An 18309-nucleotide genomic window follows, 5' to 3' on the forward strand; every position below is an offset into this window, starting at 1 on the left:
GTGTGCATGATATTCTCGGATAGTTATGTTTCGAGGCTTTCGGCTACCTCAATTCTCTGGAAGGGTAGGCTCCATGTCCATTTGGCGACTACCGAAGGCGGGCTATCTTGTTTCTCGGCGGATATCTCTATACGAGTTTAGTCTGAATCAAGTTTCCTGGTTGAAACTGCTTACATAGACTGGGCTCTGCCGCTCGGAACAGAACCACCTAGCATTGGGACTGCGTACTTGACATGTACACACTCACTCAATTCTAAAACTGGTTCACTTGGCGGGCTGCGAGTGAGAAAGGACCATCATACCGTAGGCCTCATGAGAGGTTGTTGTAACGGTCCTTGGCATGAATTCACCAGCGTGAGACCCACTTATTTACTTAGGGTACATATGATCGGCGTATCCCCCGACTAGTTCGATACTAAATGTAAGTAGCAGGTGAGGTAGGACGTGCATCTGGCAACAGTCCCTCAATGAATTTGTAGGATTCCTGTCCTGCAAGGATGTGCTTTTATTGGCAATTGTAATGATAAATGTCCAGCCCGAATTATCCCTGTGATTTGCAAGTAGTGAAACACATTTCGGACGTTTTGGTAACCCGGAAACCAATGTCACTTCCAAAGAAACATAAAGAACGATACGACTCGTAGTCAAAAGCGTAAACCGCTGGCAGTGGATCAGGAATGTATTGATACGGAAGAGCTGCCGCCACGGTCAACAGTTTCGAGGGTCCACCCTGGAAATGGGCTACATACTACTACTACTAGTAGTAGTAGTAGTAGTAGTAGTAGACACTTGGTGCCGCACTCGCTGCTCTGCAGTTCCTACTCCTTCTGTGGTCACGACAAGCTCAGAGTCCGACTATGACAAACGCCTACGAAACCTGGTTCTCAACCGACTTTTGACAGTTTCAAGCCCCAATATCGTAAGATTTTACCACCTTACCTGAAAGTTGGTCGGAATATCATTGCCATTGTCTTGATGCACTGAGAAGGTCTTTCGAGTCGGAAGGCTACTATAAAGATAATCCCCCCGGGAGCTCGAGGATATTCAGATTGGTTGATTATGCTGGTGCTGATTTTGTCCTTTATGAATCGTTGATACAAAACCGATGTGAACACAATCTCGATCATTGCGTTAGATCAGTTGCAGCCGTGACATTGAGACCAGTCTATCAGGCGAGGCATAACAGACCTCTCCTGGTACGTTTCAGTGAGGCGGAACACAAGCATACATGGCGGAATTCCGATTCAATTGAACAGTGGGTACACTTGAAGGGGGGCAAGCAGGGGGGCGGTTCACAATGTGAATCAGTTTCGCGTTGCAAAGAAAAAAAAAAAGTGGATCTAACATTTACGCGAGATTATTTTTATTTCATCCTCGTTTAGTTGTCTCCTGAGGCGAAGCATTGGTAGCCTCCATCTGGGTCCTTTTGCATGGGTCTCGGCTGAGCCCGTGCTTTGAATCCTTTTGGAGGGTGTCATACACAGTACAGTATTCAGCTCTGAGACATCAACTTCTCGTTTGGGTACGGACTGTAATGGGAAATGTGATATGATGCATGGGGGCGTCCGTATAGATATCAATCTACTGTGGCGTGACGAGGCATTTGTCACATTGTTCGAACTAACTAACGAGTACTTATCACTCAAAAAGATTGATAATGAACTTGAATGCGGGAGAGAGATTTCATTGCCAAGATGATGCGCCCAGCCACGCTAGTCCCGGTTTATTCCTTCCCACTGGCCAATGACTTGCAAGCGAGGAACCATGTTTCAACCTTCGGCTGTCATTTGGGGCAATTTTGGGTTGGAGAGATGGAGAACAGGAGGAGAGAGGAAGCGGAGGAGACGAACGAGAACATGAAAATAAAAAAAAAAAAAATTCAGCATAACGACAGTCGTAGTAGCCGTAGTAATGGTAGTCCTGCTAGGAATCAAGAATGGTGGCAAGTGTTGTGGTATTATTCATCCAAGCGTAGTATGATTTTGTCTCAGCCGGCTGAGTTGGAAACGTTAGCCACGACTCGGCATGTCCCGATGGTTGCGGAATGGTGAAACCCCAGACCAGAAGAAGGACGTCGGAAAACAATTGGGCTGCGGATGATTTTGACCCGTGACTTATCTTGGAAATACAGTACTACTAGTCCTACGTACTAGTACGAACTCACTCGTCCAAAGGGCGATGGCGGTTTGATTGACTAAGCCCGAAATTCCCAATCTTTCCTCCACGTCTCCACTTTGTATTCCCTCCCCTTCCCTCTTTCTTTTCTCTTTCCCTCCCTTCTCCAGTCAATGTTCCCATCCCAAGCTGGAGAGGAGAGGAGCTTAAATTAATCCCGCGTCTCTCGTTCCTCCGTCTTGACTTTCTTTGACCGAATTTGTGCCCTTTCCCCCCCCCTCCAGTTCTAGTTCTCCGAACGGTGATTTGACGGGTACCTGGCTTTCCCCCATGTCACTATCAGTTTGCGGGTGAACGTCCCTTTTGATCGCAATACTTTAGCACCGCCTTCTCCCCCCGCCGTTTCTAGCCCGTTGCTCGGTCCCCTTCCTTGCATCGATCAATCCAGACTATCACCCCCCCCCCTTCTTTACCCTCCCACTAAATTGGATTATTCTCAACCCTCGTGAACCGACGGCCCAGTCCCTGGTATACATCCAGTGAAATCGTCGGCATGACCCAACTTTTCGCCTCCAGTCCGTCCAATGTGTCGAACGAGAAACGTGGAAGCTTCCCTAGCCTCTCGCTCCCGTCCAAAAAACATACCAATGAGTCAAGCCATCTTCCAACAAAGATCAAGAACTTTTTTCGCATAAATAGCTCGAGCAGCAATTCGTCTCATCACAGTCATAGCCACAGTGGCGACCGGGATAGAGAGGGCAGTCCTCACATCGGCGCCAAGACCGAATCTAAGTCGGCCTTCAGGCAATCGCGATTCCTCCCCACGATTGGTCGCAATCGCTCAACCACTGTTGCTAGCGAAGGCAATCCGCTGGACGAGGGAGTGTCTCCAACTGCAACAGCCAATCCGTATTTCGTTCACCAGGGCCAACCGTCCTTACAGCATCGCAATGACGGTTCGGAGCCTTCCTCTCCGCCAGACACTCCAGAGCTACAGGTCGACGGGGTCTCCGCTGCTGAGCAGGCCACGACTGCCAACAAAACAGAATTAGCCCGAAAGCTGCGCCGCGTCGCTTCCGCCCCGAATGCACAGGGTCTATTTGCCAAGGGCGAGAATGATGGACGCCCTCAAACGGCTGAAACGGGAAACCAGCCCCCAGTGGAAGAAACCGACTCTCAGATCACGATCGCGGAGGATACAGTCGGGAGTCTCTCCGTACCTAAAATGGGTGCCGACGGCAAGATCCCGAGTCCCGGCGAGATTCGCAACCAGGTGGCCTTCCGCAGAACGTATAGCTCCAACTCGATCAAAATTCGGAATGTGGAGGTTGGGCCAAGTAGCTTCGACAAGATCAAATTGATCGGCAAAGGCGATGTAGGAAAGGTGTATCTCGTTCGCGAAAAGAAGACGAGCCGCTTATATGCTATGAAGGGTGAGTTTGCCATGACTCCATTACACAGACCGGGGACATTTAAAATGTTCTGGGCATCTATCTGCTATACCCTTACTGACAGCACCAGTCCTGAGCAAGAAGGAAATGATCAAACGAAACAAAATTAAGAGGGCGCTGGCCGAACAGGAGATCCTCGCCACAAGTAATCATCCTTTTATCGTCACGCTCTATCACTCTTTCCAGTCCGAGGATTATCTCTACTTATGTATGGAGTATTGTAGCGGTGGTGAATTTTTTCGAGGTGCGTATAGACTAGGGCCTCCATCTCAAATATCCGCTAATTTAAACTTTGTAGCTCTTCAAACACGTCCGGGGAAATGCATATCCGAAGACGCGGCGCGATTCTATGCGGCGGAAGTTACAGCCGCTTTAGAGTATCTCCATCTCATGGGTTTTATCTACCGCGATCTAAAGCCAGAGAGTATGTAATCCTGTGGTACACTAATGATAGTAGCCTTGTACTGACGGTCGATCATTCAGACATTCTTCTGCATCAATCTGGTCATATCATGCTGTCAGATTTCGACCTGTCTAAACAATCGGGCCCTGGCGGTGCGCCCACCATGATTCCGGCGCGGAGCGGCAACTCGACGACGTCTCTGCCCACCATCGACACCAAGTCATGCATTGCTGATTTCCGGACGAACTCCTTTGTAGGAACGGAGGAATACATTGCGCCGGAGGTTATCAAGGGCTGCGGACATACCAGCGCAGTTGACTGGTGGACCCTTGGCATCCTGATCTATGAGATGCTCTACGGCACAACACCGTTCAAGGGTAAGAACAGGAACGCAACGTTTGGAAACATCCTACGAGATGACGTCCCATTTCCTGAACACGGAGGGGCCCAACAAATTTCCAAGTGAGACTCTTTCTAATTTTCACGTTCATGTGGCATACGCTAACAATATGGCTATAGTATGTGTAAGTCTTTGATCCGTAAGCTGTTGATTAAAGATGAGACGAAGCGTCTTGGAGCTCGTGCAGGTGCTTCGGACGTCAAAACCCACCCGTTCTTTCGGCAAACACAATGGGCCCTTATTCGCCATATGAAGCCACCGATGATTCCTCATCAAAGCCGAGGAACGGATACTCTGAATTTCCGCAATGTCAAAGAAAGTGCCAGCGTTGATATTGGCGGTAGCAACCCTACCAAGATGAAGGGTGTCCCCATGGATTCGGGTCTTGCCACGCCCAATGGGGAAGTGAACGACCCATTTGAAGAGTTCAACAGTGTGACTCTTCATCATGACGGAGATATGTAGTTCGTCAACCGATGAATGCTACGGTGACCGTACTGCGTTCTCGGTGCATGACCGATTAGACCGTTTGAGCCTCCGTTGCATAGCTCTGGGGCTCATTTCACGACGATAACGCATGAAAGATTTGTATCCGAAGCAACAGTTTCTTACATTATAATCTGGAGTACGGGAGCTTAGAACTTTTTGTGGGTCTTTTTCTTTTACTTGTTTTGCTTGCTTGAACACTCGTTTGATTTTTCTGTTCTCCGACATTCATCGGCCTGTGTCTGTGTACTACGGCTACTAAAGCCTACTTCCTCCATGGGATGACCTTTCGGTGTCTTTCTTTTTTGACTATCCGGGCGCAGCGATGTATACGTTTTGCTTTTGCTCCCATTTATCACTCACACTTGCAAAGGGCGGCGTTTACGATTTCGGTTATATGGCAGAGCAGACTTGTTTTTGCGGATCATCTCCTGAGATTGTTCGCCTGTGAACAGGCGAAGTAAAAGGATACGAAAACTTGATTTGGTATTTGTTTTGTTTGCATTGGTTTATTTTCGTTTCTGTGAAGATCACATTTGGATGTCTTGGTATCCATATGTTGGCAGGCCCGGCGCCAGGACGTATGTTAGAGCTACAACAATCATGAGATCCATTTTATTGCTTTTATCTAAACGAACCTTCGTTTCACCACTGGAAATCTCAGTACGACTCTTACTGATGCTAGGAGGAATGCGAGACATGCGGAAATCATTATCTCGCAAGAGCTCGCCGGCCATGCTTCGAAATACCCGGATGTCAGTAATGACCATCTACAAACAGGATCCTTCACCTATGGTTCGGGATATCCTACCGGTATAAAACTCGCCTTGAACCCCAGTTCTTCTGCAACGTTACCCTACTTGATCGGTTAGTACTGGATATTCTACACGCAATGAAGGAGGGTAATCCCTCTGGCCCTAACCCGGACGTCCAAACTTCCCTTAATCAATGCAACAGAAAATGGACTGCTAACCCCTCTATCTATTATGATTGAAATACGCTTAGGACGGCAATAAGCGCCTCTAAGACACTAAAATATTGGCTAGATGTATCTGACTGACCATATCATATTGCGTAGAAGAGAGGTTATTTATTATTTATTGTTACTGTAGGCGTTGGCTTGGCACCGGAAATTCACCTTTTCCACGGCCCCTGGGAACAATTGCCAAGTCCTTCTTGAACTATTCATACTAGCTAGTGGCGACTACTACGACGACGACGACGACTACGACTACTACTGCTAAGATGGTGCAGCAGCTGGACGCAAGTACAATCGATGGCAATAGATCAGTCCGGGATCAACAACATACTCGCATCCACATCAACCGAGCCTGTGAGCCTTGTCGGTCGCGGAAGATCAGATGTAATGGGCGCCACCCTTGCCATAAATGTGAGCAGCACCAACGGCAGTGTCAATATCGGGCTGGAGGGGCGAGGAAGAAACGCGGCCGTGTGCGAGCAGACAGCCCTAAAGACCTGGAAGTCAACCCAGGCTCGATATTAGAAGCCGAGCAAATTGCGGCACCGACGGACCCGGTGGCGCCGCAGCCACAAGTATTCAGCGATCTTGTTCAATTCAAGCTGCACCAGGCATTGCGTGTCGGAATTGGAGTCTCCAACCAGGCCACGGGGTCTTTCCAATTCTATGGTAAGCTCGAATGATACCTACTCCGCTGGCTTCCCTGCTTGTGGGGTCCACTGATGTATCCAGGCCCATCATCACATTTCTGCTTCATTCAAAGGATCTACGAACGAGTGAAGAGGAACTTCCAACCCACGGAGTTGCCACAGAGGGACTCGACTGTTCCGGAAGCTCTGGAGAAATGGGGCTTGGAGAAGTTCATGTTTTCGCGCGAATATGTCAATGGGGGTAACCCGCCGCTGCAGGCGGACGCTTACTTCCCACGGGACATGGGAATTCTATTCATAGAGGCCTATTTTCGCATCATGCATCCTCAGATGCCACTACTGGCATACTCAGAGATTATGGAGACCTGGAACAAACTCTGGGAGCCACCCCAACCCGGTAAAGTGTTGAAAGACCGGGATCTACTGTACATGGTCCTTGCCATCGGCTCTCGTATATCAAATTACAAAGGCAAACAGACCGCCGAGTGGGTGGATCTCTGGGCCGAGCATTTCTCTAACAAGGCGAATAACTTTGCCATGTATTTTCAGGAGCCCAGCCTGAAAGGTACTCACTTCATGCTTCTAAAGGTTTGGGACTGGGAACCTGGCTGTGGCTTGCCTTCGAAATAACGCTAATCGTGCACCTCGCAGGCCATGTATGCGCTCCAAGTGATGAGGCCAAACGAGGCGTATCTCTATTTCGGATATGCGGCTCGCAACGTACTGGCACTGGGCATCAATCGGTCCCAGGTGACAGATGGAAACAATCTGAGCATGCATAGACTCCGAATCACGTTCTGGACAATCTTTGCCAACGAGAAGATATCGGCTCTTTTTATTGGTCGCCCCTCAAGTCTATGCGAGGACCAGGTCGATACAGCTTGTCCGGAGGATATCTTCCTGCAGAATGTAACTGGCATTGACTCTGACTGTCTGGAATATATCAGACCGACCGTGGAGTGCGCTTGGATTAGGGCTGCGGCCAAAATCGGCCGAGTCGCGGATAAAGTCTCGATCGCCACCTACTCCCCCAACTGTATGCGGGACATCTCTGACGTGGAAAAGTCAGAGCAGCTTGTCATCGAATGCGATACTAGGCTGAAATCCATTGCGCAGTCGCTCCCCCCGTACCTGCACTTCTATGATCACAGTCTGCCCATCGGGGAAAGCTGGCAAGAGGTGCAGCGGGTCAGTCTTGGGTTGATCTATTACCTTACCTGCATGCTCATGCATCGACCCAGCCTAATGTATGCAACATTCTTCAATTCCACCGCCGAGGCTGAAAACAATGCCACGGGGCCTCTGAAGATTAAGGAATCCATTGAGGCCTCTATTAACGCGGCGCGGAGCCTGATCGATTTAGCACACGACGTCTATTTTCGACGTTTTCCTGACATCCGGTCGGATGGCACCATGGCCACCTTCTTGGCCTCTGCTTGTATCACGCTTCTTTATGAGGTGCTCGATCCCCGTACCACACAGGAACATGCGAAGGCCACGTTCGCTACCGTTGAGCGCGGCATCCAGTGCCTGGATGAGATTCAGCATGTGGGACCGTTGACGGGCAAATTAATTAGTACCGATATCATGAAGATGGCTAAGGATGCCTTGGTTTCTATGGGTAATTCCTTTGGCACCGACTCGAATATATTTGACTCCTTCCCATGGTTGCTGTAAGTTTACTCTGCCTTCCGGACTCCGTCAAGTGGATTGCTCATGAGATACTGACCGGAGCGCTATTGGAACAGCGACGTCCAGGACCCATATGATCCAGTACCACTAGCGTCTTCTTACCCACCGGCAACTACAGCGAACTCTGGCGTGTTCGTGCCAAATGCAACTGAAATGGGGTTAGTCAGTAGCACGCCCTGCACGAATTATAGGTCCTACTGGGTTGAGAACGGGTTTGACCCGCAAAATATCCCTGAGAGTCTGTTCTAGGGTTCCCTTTATACAATATGTTCTATTTCCTATTGATTCCTATCTCTTTGTTGTGACTTTGTCAGTGGGTACCACGTAGCAAGGTTGATCACTCCGGCAAAGGAAGAATGTCAACGCCTGTACAAGTTCTCGGGGATTCTTTATGTTATACCTGAGTGGAGGCAAACATTTTCTAATTCCGGTGCAGTGGAGTCAGCTAATTCCGGATCTGCAAGGACACGGCCCTAATTCCTTCGAGCATACGCATTCAATTCAGATTCAAAGGTAAAGAATTTCATTCATTTAATTCCACTATGAAATCACAAGCTGATTAGAATTCAGAAAATCCAGGCAGTAAATTAGTATGTTATGTATAAACGCTGGGGTACAGTTACATTGGTGCTCCATTCTCGTAGTCCATGAGAAGCCGTCGCGATTCCTGCTGAAACATCTCGTCCGTAGGCACGACACCTTGCTGGACCTGGATCCGGGCAAATCGGCTGAGGTGTAAGGCAAGGTGGTTCGAAAACCCATAGAGAGACATGTCTCGAGACAGAATATCCGGCAGACCAGTGGTCCCGGCTTCATCATCGCTTCCCACCTGGTCTGGCCGCTTCGTGCTCATGCTACCCTGTTGAATACCTTCGTTCACGCGGCGGCCTTCCAAGGAGACCAGGCAAGTTGTAGCTGTCTCCTCTCCGGTATGATACGGAGGCATCATATTCCGGACCTGTTCCGCAATCTCCTGAGGCAGTCCATGCCCTCTCTGCCACTCGCGCATCGTGCAGCCCTTGCGAAAGTGATCCGCAAGATGGTCTACTCGTTCCGTCCAGCTATTCAACTGGCGGTCGCAAAACCCGCATTGGCACACGAACGGCGGCGCCTCTTTCCGCCACCCGTCGATGGCTGGGATCTCGTTTACTCGATGCACGAGGCGCAGGTGCTGTACCAGATGATCCTTCCGGGCAAAGCTGCGCACCGCTCCAGCGCACGTAGAATGGTTATGTTCTTCGAGATGCTCAGCGGTCGGTTCTGGGTCGCTGCAGTAGACACACTGTCGTTTGCCCGTTACCGGCGAGACGACTGAGCCGTCTTTAGGCTCACAGATCCAGGTTTCGCGATCAAGGTGTAGGGAATTCTCGTGGCGGACCCAGTCATACTTGTATTTGAAAGCATCGCCGCAAAAGGTGCAGTAAAAGGACCGCCGTTTCTGGTCTGTGGACTTCTCATCTCGCTTGCTATCTTTCCGCCTGACCCTGCGTTGAGTCTTTGTATGGAACTTGTCAAACCTGGCGGAACGATCGGGTTGTCTGTTGCAATCTAGGGCCTGCGAGTTGCTACACGTTGAAGCACAGTTACACGTGGTCCGCTGAAGGCGCTTGCATCTCCTCGCGTTGCTTGTCTCTTCTACAGAAGTGTGTCCGGCGTCTGCGTGCCGAGATGCGTTGAGGCCATCGATCATGAGATCTGGTTCTTCATCTGGGCTTCTTCTTCTTCTTCCTCCCAAAGAATCTATGATGTGCTCCGAATCAGGGGTTAAAGCTGCGGTGACTTCTTGCGCGGCACCCTGGCGTAGGCAAGGACTCTGCCGTCGCGGATGAGAGGACCGTGTCTGAGGTTTCCGTTGTCTTGAACCGCCGTGAGATGGCCGGTCCACGGTGCTTTCGCCGTAAGCCATTTGTGCTTCAATATGGGGGGATGTGTCCATACCATCGAATGGCGAATCGACCGCCGATTCGTGATATGGTCGTTTGGCTGGTTGGCTTGTGCCGGCATGTGGGCTGTATCTCCCCCCGGCTTGTGTAGCTTCATCACCATACGCATTGATGCTCCGTGTTTGCCGAAGAATATTATCCCATCCTGAGAAATACTGATAGGGTTGTGGCGTTGTTCCTTGCCCTGGGTGAAGCCCCGAAGGGAGCATAGATCGGTCGATGAGGTTCGCGGTTGCGCACTGGGGTAGTTGAGCGTCCCCTGCTTTCCAACTGGCGGTATTATCTGTAGGCAAGAGGGAGCTCGTCGCTGGTGGGCTGTTTGCGTACGTTAGCGTCAGGGCGAAGTTCGGCCTCGTGCTGGTGAGAAATCTCTACTACCCTCCCCTGTCCTTAGCCTGCTGGCCATAGGCGTTTGTTAACCACAGTGCAAACGGCCGGGGGAATGGATCGTCATCGGCCATTATATGTTCGAGCAAGCGATAAACGAAGGGGAGTAGAGAAGAAGGCTATGAAGATAACGGAAAATAAAGACAATTCGAGTAGAGCAAGGAATTCCAAGTCGAAGGACAAAGGGCCAAACAGTCGCAGACCGTTGTCAAGAGCCACAGAACTTTGAGGGAAATTCAGAAATTAATCTTAGCCTTGATTTATCCCTTGCAACCCACTTCCTGTCGTGGCGTAGGGGAATTTTTATGGCTACTAGTCTTGTTACTAGTTTATCCCGAAGCACAGAATGGCCACACTGTGATGTGTCGTGCCCGTCATGGACAAATCATGACATGGGTCCAGCTCCTTGCTCGACTACGAAAACTCCTGTAGCAAGCTATAAGAAAGCCAAGAAAGAGTGGGGGGGTTTCTCTAATTCCGTATAATCCATGGTTGAGTTCCATGGGTTGACCCTGGACAAGATTTCCGAGCCAGGAACCCACAGGCATCTTTGGAGGCTACGTCAATGCTGATCTGATATCAGTAGGGTCTTCACGACACCAATCCGGTTACTGGTCTGTCCATCGCATGTAACCTTTATGTAGGGGAAGTCTATAAAGTGCGGGCGCCTGCTGGTGGCTGTTCCCATGGAGAGACGGGCAACCCGTAGTTATACTCCTTAACCAGGACCGAGTTCATCCATCATGCCAACTGCTATCGTGACTGGTGCCACTGGTATATTGCCCTCTCTCTCTCTCTCCTCCTCCTCCTCCTCCTCCTCCTCTTCGTAGTATTGACCAGCCCGTTAGGTATCACCGGGAGTGCTATTGTCCACCACCTCCTCAAGGATTCTTCTTACGAGAAAATCTACTCTTTTTCACGCAGTAGCCCGGGCGTCGAGCACCAAAAGATCCAGCATGTCAGTCTCAACCTTCAGAGCTCCGCGGAAGACATGGCCCACAGTCTGCATGGTATCTCAGCGGACTACATTTTCTTCTGTGCATACCTAGCCAAAGAAGACCCAGACGAACTGTCCCGGGTGAACAGTACGCTCCTGTCCAACTTCCTTAAGGCACTGGCGATATCCGGGGCAGATAAGAGGTTGAAGCGATTTATCTTGACGTGCGGGTTTAAGCAGTACGGCGTCCATCTTGGGCCGGGCAAGCAACGGTTTTTAGAAGATGATCCCCTCCTCAAAGGCGATGGCAACGCGTCTTGGCCACCGATTTTCTACTACGAGCAGCAGCGCATTGGCGCAAGGGCAGTGGGAGTGGGTAATCACGCTCCCCGAGGATGTTCTCGGCTATGCTCGAGGGAACTTCATGAACGAGACTACCTCGATCGGACTCTACTGCGCAGTGAGCAAGGCGCTGCCAGGGTCTGAGCTGCCGTATCCGGGTAGCAAGGCCAACTATTTCACGTTCAACTGCTGGACCTCCGCGAACCTGCATGCGAGGTTCTGTCTCTGGGCTACTTCAGCCCTCGGAGCAGGGAACCAGATTTTCAACGTGATGAACGGCGATACCGAATCGTTCCAAAACTTGTGGCCCCGGCTAGCACAACGATTCGGATGCAAAGTCCCCGACCCCCTGTTCCCGAATGGGGGCGTGTCCCATTCGGCGGGTTATAAGAAGTATGAATCGACAACCATTCCCCTGCACAATAAGCCGCCCCTCAAGATTCAGGCGTCCACCCTGGGGCTTTCTTCAGACCCGGTTGTGGACCAACCATCGACCTTGTTTCTCCAGGTAGACCCCATCAGATGGGCGCAACGAGCGGATGTCAATGAAGCGTGGGCAAGGCTGCGCGACAAGTATTGTCTTGATCAGAATGCCTAGGAAAAGGCGACCTGGGATTTCTTGGTGCTGACGATGGGTCGCAATTGGAGCTGCGTAGCGAGTATGAGCAAAGCCAGGAAGCTCGGATGGACGGGGTATGCGGACACATGAGACGAGTTGGAAGAGACGTTTCGACTCCTAGAGCAAGAAGGAGTTTTGCCCCCAGTAGATCAATTGAACCGAGATTATTAGTAGCGTAGCGCCGGCTTGTCACTTGTATGTAGGAGGATGAAATAGGTTGAGGCGGCCATCTTGTCATGTCTTGGCCAACCTCCTTACGCCCTACGCCCTAACACCTCGTTCAGGAATTAGGAGGTAGTCAGTTGTATCTCACCTAGCTATGTTAATTCCACCTAACCTGTAAGATTCTATGGCCTTGACGTCATGAGTTTGGAAAACTCCCGGGCTTAACCAAACTATATAACATTGGGACGGGGAGGATATCTCGAAGCTGTCAAGGTTGTATGACCCGCTTGTCCATAAAACAGTTCAACCGAATACTTCTCATCGCGCTTCTTACACAATGGCGACAACCGGAGCAGGCCAACATGTTCTTCTGATGGGGGCGAACGGCTTTGTAGCTCCCACATCCTAGAGATCTTAATCCAGGTATGTCAAGAACCCTGGACTGCAGTTCTCCAGATCTATCCAGTTTACTCACCTGCAGCCAGCGCAGATACGCCGTCACGGCCACCGTTCGGTCGCAAGAGAAAGCCAACGATATCCTCAGGACTCATCCTTCGTGGAAGGGCCGCGTGGAATTTACCATCGTGGCGGATTTCACTTCCACACAGCCGTTTGACAATCTTTTCCAGAACGCAAAAAACCCCTTCAACTATGCCATTCATACCGCCTCTCCCCTCAGGTTCCAGGTATCGGACATTCAGAAAGAGATGATCGAGCCAGCAGTGATGGGGTAAGTTTGCCTAGCCTAGCCCCAACAGCTTCAGACTCTCCTTTGCGAAGATGAGAGCTCACACCGGCAGAACCACGGAGATCTTGAAAGCGGCCAGCCATTATGGTGGCGCTTCCCTGAAACGATTCATCCTGCTAGGGAGTGCAGTCTCCGTCCTAAATTCCTTTGAGGACATGTCCAGGGAAGGGAAGCCATATACCGAGAAAGACTGGAATCCTGTAGGAGTGCTCCCAGCCCCCCGTGACTCTAGGGTAAGGGAAACATCTCACACGGATCTAGGTAACGGCGGAACAAGCCATCGAACGGAATGACCCCGTTCTGGGCTATAATGTCTCCAAGACCCGGGCGGAAGCCGCGGCGTGGGAATTCATGAAGCAAACCTCCCCAGCTTTCGACCTGGTGGTGATCAACCCGGATATCATCACAGGGCCCATGATCCATCCTATTTCCGAGCCCAGATCGGTCAATGAGACCAACCAGTTCGCCATTCGGAGCTTCATCGATGGAACCCATCCAAAGATCGAAGACGTGACGTTCCCCTTCTACCACTTCGTGTGTCTTCCTCTTCCGTTACCTGTGTCTTGAGCCCAGCGCAAATTATTGCCGAAAAGATCTCTGGCTCACGTACTTTCCCCCTAGGTGGACGTCCGCGACGTAGCTCGGAGCCATGTAGATGCGCTAACCAACACTGCAGCTGCCGGTCAGCGCATTCTTCTCATTTCAGGCCTAATCGCGCCGCAATTGGTCGTCGATGTCATTCGGAAGAACTTCCCTGCCCTCAGGGATCGGGTGCCCGAGGGGAATCCCTCCCAGAGCTTGCCCCCAGGGGTCCATCCCACGGGATGGGATATGCGGACAAGTGTGGATATTCTCGCCCAGGGCACTGAGGAGGGTAGATGGAACTATATCGACCTCGAGACTAGCGTCATTGATGCCGTTAACTCCATGATTGAGCATCGTACCATTTAAGCTATCTGGTGTCTAGCTTGCTTTGAGTAGCCGTTCTGGTAGGAGGACGAAGTGATGGTACTAGACTGCTTGTGTCTGTCCTTTCGTTACTAATTAGCCAACGGTGGTCTTTAATTTCCTTCCAAGGTGGCCAATTAGTGGTCGTCTCTTTCCTTCCTCCCATTCAATATGGAGTTATACGTTCTTCTACGTCGACGAGAATCATCCTTTTTGGTGTGTAAGAAAAGAGAACTACTCTTTACTGCAGTCAATGGGTAGACGCTCTTTGCAGGATTCAATATTGCAATGTATTTTCATTTAGTCAGATCTCGTAAACAAGGGAAGACACGATCGATGCTTGAGAATTAGCCGACCTTCTAGGATCATATCTCGACAAAGAGGACAGATAGCCACTGTATATTCCTATAATACAAAGTACGCAACACAATAAAGCCACGCTTAGTCAAAGATAGACGCTTTCATCGAGTTGGGCTGGATATATTCCGACGCATTGCGGAAGCTGGTGAATCCCCATCGGATCTGAGCGGCCATGGCAATCTCCACGTCCAGGTCTTTAGCAAAATGCCACGATAAACCCGTATCCCGCTGGAATGCCCGGCCGACCAAGATCACATCCAGGTTGTGCTCCTGCAACAGCTTCTCCGCCAACTGTCCGTGGTTGATCATGCCCACGGCCGCCACGAGCATCCGGTCTCCCACGGCCCGCTTGACAGCCGCCGCAAAGGGCGCCTGGAAGGCTGGCCCGGCAGTGATCTTCTGTCCACTATGCACACCACCACTGCTGATATCAATCAGGTCAATACAGCCCTGCGCTGCCAGCGCGGGCAAATTCCACCGTGTCCTCCACGCTCCAGCCCTGCTCGCCCGGCCGATGCTCCAGCCAGTCCGTCGCAGAGACCCGCAGGAACACCGGCATCTGGTCTCCCACCGTCTCACGGGTCAACTGGGCAATTTCCAACGACAGACGGATCCTATTCTCGAAAGACCCTCCATACCGATCAGAGCGCTGGTTCGAGGACGGGCTCAGGAACGAAGACAGCAGGTATCCGTGGGCGTTGTGGATCTCGATAAAATCAACTCCTACCGAGACAGCCCGTCTGACAGCGGCGACCCAGGCGTCCTTGAGCTCCTGGATGTCTTCCAAGGTCATCGCCTGGGGGACGATATCCCCCTCCGCGAAGGGGATTGCACTCGGCGCCTTGACATGCTCGACCCACCCGCCTACTGCATTCGTCGCAGTGACACCCCCCAGCCAGGGCGCGACGGTGGACGCCTTGCGCCCGGCGTGCGCCAGTTGAATCCCGATCTTCTGCCCTTGGCTGTGGGCGAACTCCACCACCTGTTGTAGCATCGCCTTCTGCGAGTCCCTCCACAGACCCACGCACCCAGGTGTGATCCGGCCTTCCGGCACCACGGCCGTGGCTTCGATGATCATCAGGCCCGGGCCGCGTTGCGCAATCCCGCCATAATGCGTCAAGTGCCAGGGAGTCATATGCCCGTCGTCGGCACTGTATTGACACATGGGCGCGAGACCTAGTCGGTTCTGGAAGGTTTGGCCCCGGATGGTCAACGGCCGGAACAGTTTGGGGATGGGCTTTCCACTGGTCTGGGGATCGCGCGCGGTGCCAGCTGGGGGGGATTGCGCCGGTGTGAAGAACGGGATACCCTCGGCGGGCTTGCAGGGGATGTCTGGCCAATTCGTCATTGTTGTTGTTGTTGTTGTTGTCGAGTCAAGGGGGAAACGTTGGTGATCTGGGGGAAGAAGCACAGAAGCAATTGATCGATTTTGCGGTAGAAGACGAGACAAGCGGCGTTGTGGTCTGTCCTTTATATACTCTTTCCCCCCCCCCCCCTTCTATCCCTGTGCTATAGTAACCAGCAACTTGTGGCAAGGCCCACTTTAGGGTACTGTTATATCTTGGTAATCATTTTTCTTTCCTAACTCCTAGAAGCATTTCAAGATTCTCCTATGGAGCGGTCTGCGTAATAGTCAGCAAGAACAAAAGATTTGTAATCCTGTTCAAAACATGTTCTTGTTTGTTGATCTCCAATTATAACGACGGTTGGGATACTGAATCTCGGAATTAGCTCTCGGGATTATCCTTCGCAACGGAATTAGGTTCGGATCCACCCAGGGTGGACTCCTGATGTGTGGAGATACATCAACTTTCGGTTTTACAGTGCATAGAGAGGTTGGCCAGTTTCTGTGACATACTGGCCGGAGGGTTCACTGCCGATACTAGAATCACTGCCCCCGTACATGGTGATATCAAAGTTGCCATTGTAGGACGAGACGATCTCGATCGGATTGACCTAGTAGTACTCTAGAACACCAGAGATGATAACAGGTTCAACGAAAAACCACCAAAAGAAAATCAATTACAATTCCATAACTATCTCCTCAAGTAGAAATAAAAGACACCCGCATCGCCCAACGCCCTGCCCTCCATAACGCCAGCCACCAAGTGGTCATCCACATAGCGAAAATGATCAATGACAGGCCGATCATCATAGATCATGGCGGTGGACACTACGCCCCGGAACACCATCTCCCGCAGCTAGAACATCCCCATGGATCTTCCGTCAGTTCTCTGTAGGGTATAAAGGGGTTGGATTGGGTTGGGTTGGGTGCCAACCGACATAACGTACACTGGCGAGTCCCCACTGCCCCCAGCTGGCTCTTTGTCCATCCTGTTCGACAATGACAGGGTCGACGAACTCGGTCGTCTTGAACGATTTCCCGACCCATTGGATCTCCCGGAGAGTGTCTGCCACGGGATGGCCGGTGTCAAAGAACCCGCCGTTCCACTCGCCGAGGAGCTGGCCCGGTTTGATCGGTTGCAGTTGGTCGAAGAGCGCTTCGAGCGTTGAGGGCTCGACTGGTCCCGCTGTCTGGGTGAGGGCGATGTATTTCTCTTGGGCACTGGGATGGAGGAAATGCGGTATTAGTACTTTTGATATCCCTGTTCGTGGGGGCTGCATCAAGACTTACGATGACATGTTTCTACTAGTACTAGTAGTACTTCACGGCGCGGGTTGTGAGGGTGGGAATAAATAAATGCATGCGCCCTCTATTCTTTTGCGCCGGGGGGCGCTCACTTTATATATGCCAACCGTAGACGACATGCAACACTTCTGCTGAATAATACTATGAAACTGGGAGAAGGAAGACGGGGTCCGACCCTAAGTATAGAATGAGAAGTGCATGGAGCGGGAACATTCCCACGCCCTAGGGCACAATCGTCTCCCATATGCTCCCTCTCTCTCTCTCGCTCGCTCGCTCTCTCTCTAGGGTAGGGCCCATCGTCACCCATGACATCAAGACTGGCTCGGAGCTCGGACCCTCGCTGCCCAAGTCCTGGCAGGAGTCGAAGGTTTCCGGAAGAGATTACGAAGGGGGTACATGCTGCAGATATATCATTTTTTTTACTATAGCTGGTGGCTAGTGGCTGGTGGCTACTTCGCCATGAAACCACCACTTCAGGAGAGAACTGTATCTTCTAATTCTTCGTCTACTTTACATCACCTTCCATGTCAAGATTGCATGCGTTCGGTTCAGCCCTTGGAAGTCGCAAACCGGCTCTTTTGTCGAATACGCGGCCCGTAAGAAACGAAAATGAAGCCGGGCTTACCAAGTCCCCATATAAAGAAGGATAGACCAAGCGTAGCCACGATTTGTGAGCATCTAAATCGTTCAGTGATCTGCGCATACGTGGTCGTGTAGATCGACGAGGTGCAGGTGCTGTCTCTGGTGAGTAGCAACTCAACTTTTGGCTGCGGAGACACATACACACACAATGAGCCCATGGAGACTAGAATGGCTATCAGCCATTTGCGGACCACGTTGAAATTCCGTGGATTAGCAGGCTCATTTTCCTCCCAGTCTACTATGAAATCCTAGGCGTCACCCGTCGGCGTCCTCGACGGATCGTTCTTTTCCGCTAGACAGCACGCATACCCATCATTCAAGGACCAACACCGATTCAACCCGGGTGAGCATGTCGACTGAGTAGAATGATCTCGAACTGAGTGGTTACTAGT

General features: G+C 51.1%; 7 protein-coding genes across 7 annotated transcripts; 4 read left to right on the forward strand and 3 right to left on the reverse strand.

Annotated features, from left to right (window-relative positions):
• Positions 1–2668: 2668 nt before the first annotated feature.
• Positions 2669–4834, forward strand: ABOM_009332 (putative serine/threonine protein kinase (Nrc-2); the record flags this gene model as incomplete). The annotated part of the gene is made up of 5 exons (XM_022536460.1): positions 2669–3548; positions 3637–3810; positions 3865–3990; positions 4050–4431; positions 4489–4834. The coding sequence occupies 5 exons, from the start codon at positions 2669–2671 to the stop codon at positions 4832–4834; spliced, it is 1908 nt and encodes a 635-aa protein (XP_022385887.1).
• A 1266-nt stretch (positions 4835–6100) lies between these two features.
• Positions 6101–8425, forward strand: ABOM_009333 (Zn(II)2Cys6 transcription factor; the record flags this gene model as incomplete). The annotated part of the gene is made up of 4 exons (XM_022536461.1): positions 6101–6503; positions 6567–7072; positions 7136–8157; positions 8233–8425. The coding sequence occupies 4 exons, from the start codon at positions 6101–6103 to the stop codon at positions 8423–8425; spliced, it is 2124 nt and encodes a 707-aa protein (XP_022385888.1).
• A 370-nt stretch (positions 8426–8795) lies between these two features.
• ABOM_009334 (uncharacterized protein) lies at positions 8796–10580 on the reverse strand (the record flags this gene model as incomplete). The annotated part of the gene is made up of 2 exons (XM_022536462.1): positions 8796–10434; positions 10498–10580. 2 exons carry the CDS (start codon positions 10578–10580, stop codon positions 8796–8798), a joined length of 1722 nt encoding a protein of 573 aa, XP_022385886.1.
• Positions 10581–11249: 669 nt separating this feature from the next.
• On the forward strand, positions 11250–12383 carry ABOM_009335 (SDR family oxidoreductase; the record flags this gene model as incomplete). The annotated part of the gene is made up of 3 exons (XM_022536463.1): positions 11250–11280; positions 11355–11715; positions 11792–12383. 3 exons carry the CDS (start codon positions 11250–11252, stop codon positions 12381–12383), a joined length of 984 nt encoding a protein of 327 aa, XP_022385928.1.
• A 523-nt stretch (positions 12384–12906) lies between these two features.
• ABOM_009336 (NAD dependent epimerase/dehydratase) lies at positions 12907–14268 on the forward strand (the record flags this gene model as incomplete). Its single annotated transcript, XM_022536464.1, has 5 exons — positions 12907–12960; positions 13055–13299; positions 13370–13517; positions 13579–13851; positions 13939–14268. 5 exons carry the CDS (start codon positions 12907–12909, stop codon positions 14266–14268), a joined length of 1050 nt encoding a protein of 349 aa, XP_022385884.1.
• Positions 14269–14706: 438 nt separating this feature from the next.
• Positions 14707–15973, reverse strand: ABOM_009337 (NADH:flavin oxidoreductase/NADH oxidase; the record flags this gene model as incomplete). Its single annotated transcript, XM_022536465.1, has 2 exons — positions 14707–15046; positions 15072–15973. The coding sequence occupies 2 exons, from the start codon at positions 15971–15973 to the stop codon at positions 14707–14709; spliced, it is 1242 nt and encodes a 413-aa protein (XP_022385885.1).
• A 688-nt stretch (positions 15974–16661) lies between these two features.
• On the reverse strand, positions 16662–17268 carry ABOM_009338 (DUF4334 domain-containing protein; the record flags this gene model as incomplete). The annotated part of the gene is made up of 3 exons (XM_022536466.1): positions 16662–16826; positions 16918–17191; positions 17261–17268. 3 exons carry the CDS (start codon positions 17266–17268, stop codon positions 16662–16664), a joined length of 447 nt encoding a protein of 148 aa, XP_022385924.1.
• Positions 17269–18309: the final 1041 nt, after the last annotated feature.

Source organism: Aspergillus bombycis, assembly GCF_001792695.1.
Source record: "Aspergillus bombycis strain NRRL26010 chromosome Unknown contig00094, whole genome shotgun sequence".
Classification (NCBI taxonomy): domain Eukaryota; kingdom Fungi; phylum Ascomycota; class Eurotiomycetes; order Eurotiales; family Aspergillaceae; genus Aspergillus; species Aspergillus bombycis.